The sequence below is a fragment of the Canis lupus genome, chromosome 28 (assembly GCF_003254725.2).
Source record: "Canis lupus dingo isolate Sandy chromosome 28, ASM325472v2, whole genome shotgun sequence".
In the NCBI taxonomy this organism is placed as follows: domain Eukaryota; kingdom Metazoa; phylum Chordata; class Mammalia; order Carnivora; family Canidae; genus Canis; species Canis lupus.
In genome coordinates this window covers 6,477,121-6,486,784 of record NC_064270.1, presented here as the reverse complement: position 1 = coordinate 6,486,784, position 9,664 = coordinate 6,477,121, and the positions used below count along the sequence as shown (strand labels likewise).

Here is a 9,664-nt window from a genome sequence, read left to right as displayed (position 1 = left end):
TGTGTGTGTGTGCATCCTTTGGGTAAATACCTAGTAGTACAATTGCTGGTCATAGGGTAGCTCTATTTTTAAGTTTTTGAGGAACCTCCATACTGTTTTTCAGAGTGGCTGTACCAGCTTGCATTCCCACCAGCAGTATAAGAGGGTTCCCCTTTCTCCACATCTTTACCAACATCTGTCATTTCCTGACTTGTTAATTTTAGCCATTCTGACTAGTGTCAGGTGGTATCTCATTGTAGTTTTGATTTCTAGTTCCCTGATGCTTAATAGTTAAGCATTTTTTTTCATGTGTCTGTTAATCATTTGTATGTCTTTTTTTTTTTTTTTTTAAAGATTTTATTTATTTATTTATGATAGTCACACAGAGAGAGAGAGAGGCAGAGACACAGGCAGAGGGAGAAGCAGGCTCCATGTACCGGGAGCCCGATGTGGGATTCGATCCCGGGTCTCCAGGATCGCGCCCTGGGCCAAAGGCAGGCGCCAAACCGCTGCGCCACCCAGGGATCCCCATTTGTATGTCTTCTTTGGAGAAATATCTGTTCATGTCTTCTGCCCGTTTCTGGACTGGATTATTTGGTTTTTGGGTGTTGAGTCTGATAAGTTTTTTATAGACTAGACCTTTATCTGATCAGACATTTGCAAATATCTTCTCCTATTCTGTAGGTTGTCTTTGGGTTTTGTCGACTGTTTCCTTTGCTGTGCAAAAGCCTTTTATCCTGATGAAGTCCCAATAGTTCATTTTTGCCTATGTTTCCCTCATCTTTGGAGACGTGTCTAGCAAGAAGTTGCTGTGGCTGAAGTCAAAGAGGTTGCTGCCTGTGTTCTCCTCTAAGATTTTGATGGATTCCTGTCTCACATTTAGGTCTTTCATCCATTTTGAGTTTCTTTTTGTGTATGGTGTAAGAAAGTGGTCCAGTTTAATTCTTTTGCATGTGGCTGTCCAATTTTCCCAACACCATTTGTTGAAGAGACTTTTTTTTCTATTGTATATTCTTTCCTGCTTTGTTGAAGAATAAGTAAATCTTAAAAAAAAAAAGAAAAAGAAAAAATAGAACTCTGAAAATGAACTCTGAAACTATCAGTAACTATATTAAAGAATATTTGACCTGGGTAGGAAAGTATTTCTTAATGCACCATCTTATATTTACCATTGGAAAAAAAATAAGTAAACTTGAATTCACTAAACCATAAAATTTGTACATTGTAAAAGGAAAACATAGAAGAGGACAATGTGGGATAGGGGAAAGATTAGCTTTCCATGAGTCTCTTTTAAAAGCAGGAAAGAACTTTCTTAGAAGGTGACAGCAAACTTCACAAAGTGTGCAGAATTAGGTCACACACCCGTAACTAAACTAACCATTGGCAAACCATTGGGTTGGAATTGCCCTTAGACCACCCAGGAGATGAAAATAAAGTCAGCTTCTTCTGAGACAAGCTTTACTGGGAGAACTGGAAAGATGGTTGCTTCACCTCCAAGTGTCATACATCCATGATAACAAAGCAGTAAGAGGTAGTGTTTGCCTCAAGAAAGAAAGAAAAAAATCTTCCACTAATTCTTTTTTTTTTAAGATTTTTATTTTATTGAGACACCTGGGTGGCATGAAAGAAGTGAATAATGGATTTTCATAGAATGAACTAGATCTTGGAAACAAAGTTAATTAATTAAAAATGAGCTTATAAAGACTGCTTTTTATTGTTTATGGATGCACATATATGTAGAAAAATGAAAAAAACATGGACAGGAAGTACATACACAAATTTCATAAGTTATTTCTGGGAAGACAGGGAGGAGAATGGGATTGGAGAGGAATAAAAGACCTCAATTACATCTTTAATTTCTCGAAAACTTATCTGAAGCAAATATGGTAAAATATTAACATATGTTAAACCTGAGGGAGAAGTCCATGCATAGATTTTTTTCTCTGTATTTTTCTGTAAATTTAAAATAATTCATGATTTAAGAATACAAATAGTATTGCTTTGTAAGTATAGTTTTTAGAATTTATAGAAATGTGGTATTGTAAATATTGTTCTGCATCTTGCTTTTTTTTACTTACAGTTTTGAATTTCATCCATATTGGCATATGTAGATCTAGTTAATTTACTTAATTACTGCTGTTGGTATCCCATTATATGGCTATATTACATTTAATTTATTCTGGGGCACCTGGGTGGCTCAGTCAGTAGAGTATGTGACTCTTGATCTCAAGGTTGTGAGTTCAAGTTCCACATTGTGTGCAGAGATTACTTTAAAAAAAAGAAAGGGGGAGGGTGGAAAGGGGGAGGGAAGAAGGAAAAAAGAAAGAAAGAAGGAAAGAAAAGGGAGAAACCAAGAGGCAGGAGACTTAGGCAACACAGAAGTTTGTTGGGTCAGGTGCTGCAGTTAATTTTCTCTGGGAGAAGAAGGCAAGGAGATGCTACATAGTTCCTCATGATAATATATTTCTTTCATATTATTCTCAAGGAAGGACTAAGAAGTTAATCACTGAAATTATCAAGAAATTCACCCCATTCTAAACTATTAGGCAGCATATGGTATGAATCCAAACAGATATGTTGGAACACTGATGCAAACAAGATTATTTTTAAATCAATATTAAAACATCTATTTCATGCTTCCTTACACATCTCACATCATAATATTTTTTAAAATGTCTTCCTGGGACACCTGGGTGGCTCAGCGGTTGAGCGTCTGCCTTTGGCTCAGGATGTGATCCTGGAGTCACAGGATTGAGTCCCGCATCAGACTCCCTGCATGGAGCCTACTTCTCCCTCTGCCTGTGTCTCTGCCTCTCTCTCTCTCTCTCTCTCTCATGAATAAATAAATAAAGTCTTTAAAAAAAATCGCTTCTCAGCCTTTTGGCTAAGATCAAGTGTAAAATGTCTTCCTTTGGACTACTTCAAAATTTAAAACTCTTGTACAGCTGAGTGAAGTAAGTCAGTCGGAGAAGGACAAACATATGTTCTCATTCATGTGGGGAATATAAATAATAGTGAAAGGGAATATAAGGGAAGGGAGAAGAAATGTGCGGGAAATATCAGAAAGGGAGACAGAACGTAAAGACTGCTAACTCTGGGATGGTGGAAGTGGTGGAAGGGGAGGAGGGCGGGGGGTGGGAGTGATTGGGTGACGGGCACTGGGGGTTATTCTGTATGTTGGTAAATTGAACACCAATAAAAAAAAAAGAAAGAAAAAACTGCATACAGACTGCAAAAAAACAACTGAAAAAAAATAAAACTCTTGTACATCAAAGGCAACCTACTGAATAGGAGAAAATACTGCAAGTCATATATTCATAAGAGGTTAATATTTAGGGGCTCCTGCCTGGCTCAGTCGGTGGAGCATACAACTCTTGAGCTCAGGCTGTGAGTTTGAGCCCCATGTTGGGTATAGAAATTATTTTTAAAAATCTTTAGGGGTGCCTGGGTGGCTCAGCTGAAACATCTGCCTTCAGCTCAGGTCATGATCTCAGTGTCCTGGGATGGAGCCCTGCATCCACTTTCCTGCTCAGCCAGCAGCCTGCTTCTCCCTCTCCCAATGCTCCCCCCCTGCTTGTGCTCTCTCAAACAAATAAATCTTTAAAAATACATGTATAAATATAAAATCTTTTAATCTTTTTCTTTTAAAATTTTTTAAAAGAGGTTAATATCTAGAATATATAAAGAACTCCTACAATTCAACAACAAAACAACCTGATTAAAAAATGGGCAAAGGACTTCAACAGACATCCTACAACGAAGAGATACAAATGGGCAATAAGCAGGTGAAAAAAAATGCTCAGCATCATTAGTCACTGGAGAAATGCCAATTAAAACCACAATGAGGGATGCCTGGGTGGCTCAGCAATGACCCTTTGGTCCAGGGCGTGATCCTGGAGTCCCGGGATGGAGTCCCACCTCAGGCTCCCTGCATGGAGCCTGCTTCTCTCTCTGCCTGTGTCTCTGCCTCTCTCTCTCGGTGTCTCTCATGAATAAGTAAATAAAATCTTTTTTAAAAAACCACAATGAGATATCACTTACATCCATTAGGATGGCTATTATAAAAACAAAATCAAGTAAGCAAACAAACAATAAATAACAAGTATTGCTAAGGATTGAAGAAATTGGAACACTTGTGCACGGTTGGCGGAAATGTAAAATGGTGTAGTCATTATAGGAAACAGTATGGAGCTTCCTTGAAAAGTTAAAAATAAAATACCATATGAGCCACTAATTCCACTCTAAGTGTATACCCAAAAGAATTGAAAGCAGGAACTCAAATAGATATTTGTACAGCCAGATTCAGAGCAGCATTATTCACAAGAGCCAAAAGGTGGAAGTAACTCAAGAACCTATTGATTGATGAATAAACAAAATGTGGTACATACATACAATGGAATATTATTAGTCTTAAATAGGAAGAAAATTCTGACAAATGCTACAACATGGAATAACCTTGAAGACATAAGTGAAAGAAGCTGGTCAGAAAGGACAAATATGGTATAAGTCCACTTCTATGAGGTGCCTAGAGTAGTCAAATCCACAGAAACAGAATGTTGAAGGAAGGAGGAAGGAAGGCATAAGGAGTTAAGGTTTAACGGGTACATTTGGAAGATAAAAATGTTCTGGAGCTGAATGGTGCTGATGGTTGCACAACAGTGTGAATGCGCTTAATGCCACTTAACTGCACATTGAAAAATGGTTAAAATAGTAAAATTTGTGATATGTATATTTTACTACAGTTTATAAAAAGTAATTTGTGGGAGGCACCTGGGTGGCTCTCTCGGTTGAGCAACCCACTCTGACCTCAGCTTAGGTTATGATCTCAGGGATGTGAGGTGGAGCCCATGTCGGCCTCAGGTGGAATGTGCTTCATACTCTCTCCCTCTGCCTCTGCCCACCTCACCCCTCCATGGCTTGTGCTCACACTCTCTCTCTCTCAAAATAAAGAAATAAATCTTAAAATAAAATAAAATGTAACTTGTGGTAAGACATTACCTCTTTCTGATGTGGCATAGCACATCTGTGTGTCCATTTTCCTTGGGGAATAATGTTTCTGACAGAAAACTTGGTCTCTGGAATATCTCTCAATGATTATGACTTTTCAGACAATGAACTTTTTCATTGTAATTAGTGCAGAATGTCACAAGATGTCACTCTTTAGCTGCAAAACTATTCCAATTCAGTTTGGTAGCTGGTAACAGTAAGTAAAACCAGAGCAACAAGACAAAAACCTTAACTCTCCTCATCAGTGCTTTACTAGTACAAATACAGTTTTCTGGGAAAGAGAATGTTTTCATCTTTGAAGTACATAATAAGCTACTCTTGTTTATGAAACTTATATTACTAGTTGTTAACTTCATAGATACTAATTGCTTTTCGTTATAGATCAGATTGATGTAACAAAAACATAATTAACTTTAAAAGTGACAGTAGTGTAATATAAAGCTGAAATGTAAAGATTATTGATCACTGAAAGGTGGCATGTGGCTTTATCACTAGATGATGTGTGACCTTGGAAATCATTTAATCTTTCTGATCTCACCAGAGGAGTAAAAAATATCCTTCCTTAGGTCAATATACCCTACTATAGATTTAATTTATGCTAATATATATTTAAATACATTCTTCTAGTTCTGAAATATTTTTATTTTTATAAAGGTTTATTTATTTATGATAGACACAGAGAGAGAGAGAGAGGCAGAGACACAGGAGGAGGGAGAAGCAGGCCCATGCCGGGAGCCTGACGTGGAACTCGATCCCGGGACTCCAGGATCGTGCCCTGGGCCAAAGGCAGACGCTAAACCGCTGAGCCACTCAGGGTTCCCCAATATTTTGATTTTTAAAGTAGTAATCAAATTATACTGTTAAATACGATATCTAAAGTGAGGTCAGTAATAGAAAATATAGTCTGCAACAAAACATTAGAAAATATAATGAGACTTCTTGACATCTTGGGTAATTATTTTAGGAAAATACATATATAAAACAATTGTAACAGTATAACAACTCTTGAAACCAAAAAAAAAAAAAACCCCTCACATTTGTTACTGAGAACATTTTTTTAAAAGATGATGGAATATTTTAAGCTTTGCTTAAATATAAAATTTTCGAGATTCAAGAACACAATGTCTTAAAGATCACAACATTTAATTGGTAATTTTACCTTGTAACTATAATCCAATAAATTATATTTTTAAACTTCTAATCTTTGCAAACAGTTTATAATTGACTTATAATACCTAAAAATAACCAAAAGCCCAAAGGCCCACCTCTGGGTGAACTGCAGGACACTATGCTATATTAGCAAACCAGGATATATTATTATTAGTAGAAAGTAGTTATTAAAATTAGGATTCTATTATTAGGATAAGAAAGACCTGGGTGAAAATACAGAACTCAGAATGATATGAAGAAGAGAGTGTAGTGTTTGGTTTAGAATATTGACAGTTGTTTTGTTTCTAACATGAAATTTTTGTTTAACTCTTAAATTTCGGATCTTTCTCTTTAACTTCATATTCGGATGATTAAATATGTAAAGGGAAAGAAAAGAATGACTTGCTAAAATTTGCGTGATTATTTGAAACATTGAAAGCTAAATCCAAGACTTCTATTTCATGTCACAGTGTCACTTGCATTTTACACTTGGGGTTGCGTGTGCGTGGTGCTGGGGGTGGGAAATCTCTCGGTGTGAGGGAAGTCCCGGAGGGCGGGCGGTGGGGGGGAGGCCCCTCCCCTCCTGTCCCATTCATAACCCGCTCATTCACGGGGAACCGGCTAAAGCGGACTAATTTCCGGTGTGGTCGCTCCCTCTGCCCTAATAGGGCTCCACCACCTCTCCTGGGACTCGGTAAGTTCAAAGTGCAGTAAAAATGTATGTTTCCCAAGCATAATTTGAAACGATTTTGTAGATAGTTTATTGGAGGGTGAAGAAAGGAGGGGTGGAGGTGGCAATTTTCAGGCATCGCTTTGTTTTGTCTTCGCATTGCTTTTCGAAAAGATATAAAACGATCTTTAGACGGCGGTTTTCTCAGAGGGTCTCTCTCAGGCTGCTGCTGCCCGCTGCAAACCAGCGTCTAGACCGCACGGGAAGGGGAAGTCGTCGATGCGTTTGCAGCAGCAGTCTCTGCGTCTGTCCCCAGGTCCCAGGGATGCTGCCCTCCCGGCCCTGCCGCCTCTGAAGCGCCCGGGCGTCCCGCAAAACCGGAGCTGAGCGCGGACCCGCGGACCATGAGGCCTCTGAGGCTGGGAGCGTCGCTCTCGCTGTTGCTGCTGCAGCTGCTGCTGCTGGCTGGCTGCCTCGTCGTGGCCGCCCGGAGAGACAAGGGGTTGGCGGGCCGCGTGGCCGAGCCTGCCCCGGGGCCGGCGGGCCGCTCGTCCGGCCGCTTCGTCAGCCCCGAGCGCCACGCGTGCAGCTGGCAGCTCCTGCTGCGCGCCCCGGGGCCCGCGGCGGGGAGCGAGCTGGCGCTGCGCTGCCGGGACCCCGCCGGCGCGCGCCAGCAGTGCGCCTACCGCGGCGAGCCCGAGCGCTGCGCCGCCTACGCCGCCCGCGGCTCGCACTACTGGAAGCAGGTGCTGGGCGGGCTGCGCAGGAAGCGGCGTCCGTGCCGCGACCCCGCTCCGCTCAAGGCTCGCCTGTGCGCGGGCAAGGAGGGCCACGGCGCCGAGCTGCGCCTGGTGCCCCGCGCGTCCTCGCCGGCGCGCCCCACCGCGGCCGGCTTCGCCCGGGATCCCAAGCCCCGGGCCGGGAGCCGCGGGCCGCCCCGGGAGCCCGCCCCCGGCTCTGCCACAGCGGCCCGCCTTCCCGCGAGCGCGTCTCCCAGGGGGAAGCCCTCCGAGAAGTCCAAAGCCGGCAAGAGGAAGGCGGCCTCCGACCCGGGAGTGGAGCGACCTCTGGGGACCCGGCCCGAGCCCGACGGGCTGGACGAGAACGCGAAGCTCACGGAGACCTACTGCGCCGAGAAGTGGCACTCCCTCTGCAACTTCTTTGTCAATTTCTGGAATGGCTGAGGCTGCCAGCCGGGGGAGGAACGCGGCGGCGGGGAGGGGTGCGCAGCCGGGGAGAAGTTGAGCGCATTTTAGGCCAAGCTAAGGCTTGGGGAGTGGAGAGGAGTCCGGGTTCTAGAATGTGGCTGGGGGGTGGGAGGGCGTGGGCCTTGGGATGGGAGCGTAAGGGGTATGGAGAATCTGAGACGGCAGAGACGTTAACATGTTTGAAAAGTCCGACCCCGATTAAGAGCAGGAGAAATAGTGAAAAGAGAAGGAAGTAGCCATTCCTTAAATGTGCAACAACTGGAGATTGGGAGAGAGATGAGTACAGAAGAAGGCTGGGGAAAAGGGACGGGGGGTGACGAAAGCCAAGTAAATCTCCTGTGCGAAGCAGGATACGGCGTACATTGTTTCACACATGTATATTGAAATGTAATCACAAGCAGTTGATAACCTCAGCCGGGTTGAATAGTTTAGTGACTCCTCACCCAATCAGCTGGCAAGATTCCCAACGTTTTTTTTTTTGTTTTTTTTTTTTCTTTTTGGAATCAGTAGGAACTTGAGTACTGCTTGGTGTCATAGATGACCTCTATTGGGATAGAAGCCATTCAGAGGTCAAAATTGCCTCCAATGAGTAGATTTTCAGGATGGTTGCCCTTGAATTCTTTTAGAAGTGTTACATTTAAACAGAGGGATGCCTCATGTTCTGAAACTTTCCCATTAACCTTTTAAATTCAGAGGTGAATTGTAATGCTCCGGTAGGTTTTAAAAAAGAATTTTCTTTATATGTGATCATATTTTTTAAAAACAGCTGAAATTAAGTATGTATCTCAGACTCATGTGGACCATTATGGAAGTTATATCTGTTTCATGTAATTAATTAACATTTCATTTTAAGTAAAATGTAGTGATGATTTTGCACATGTTAAGTGCTCAATAAAAACTGCATGAATAGATTTAAAGAATTGGCAGGGCAATAGAAATTCTGACTGCATTTGATACAGTTCTGAGTATACCTTGAAATAAATTCCCAAACACCTCTTGAATTGTTAGGAAAAGATAAGAAGTCTGCATAAAGCCAGAGTGACAGACTGCTAAACCCTGGGTTGTATCGTTGCTCTGCTTGGCCTGCATGTGGTTCTCTTTCATTTTTTCCTCTCTTCTTCTTCCCTCCCAATTTGGATTTGTTGCCAGCATTTAAAAATTAAACAATTTCACATAAAAATTCAGATATCTGAATTTCCTTGAAAAATTAGATCTATAAACATTTGGACCTACCTTCCTATATGGCAACAACCATCAGCTGACATGGAATATTGGCTGCCCCCTTTAGATTAGGTGTGTTTTCTAGAGTTCTCCACTGCTCCTACAAATCTCACCAATAAACTTTATTCATTTACATTACAGGTCTGAGCCCATAAGACTTTTAAGCCACTGATAGATATAAGACTTACCTTTTTGCTGACCATCTGTGCTTCTCAGCTTGTCACAATTATGGTAAATGCAACAATCTTACATCTCTTGATGTAAGGATCTCCTGAACTCTTTCTTCTTTGACCAGCCTCTAGGAAATGTTAACTATTTCTTTACTATTCTGTACATTCTTAAAAAAAAAAAAAGATTTTATTTATTTGACACAGGGAGAGAAAAAGCATTAGCACAAGCAGGGGGAGTGGCAGAAGGAGAAGGAGAAGCA

The 9,664-nt window shown here is 41.7% G+C and overlaps 1 protein-coding gene across 1 annotated transcript; it reads left to right on the top strand.

Annotated features, from left to right (window-relative positions):
- Positions 1 to 6,703: 6,703 nt before the first annotated feature.
- FGFBP3 (fibroblast growth factor binding protein 3) lies at positions 6,704 to 8,933 on the top strand. The gene is made up of 2 exons (XM_025466502.3): positions 6,704 to 6,829; positions 7,122 to 8,933. The coding sequence occupies exon 2, from the start codon at positions 7,210 to 7,212 to the stop codon at positions 7,987 to 7,989; it is 780 nt and encodes a 259-aa protein (XP_025322287.1). The 5' UTR covers positions 6,704 to 6,829; positions 7,122 to 7,209; the 3' UTR covers positions 7,990 to 8,933.
- The last annotated feature ends 731 nt before the right edge of the window (positions 8,934 to 9,664 follow it).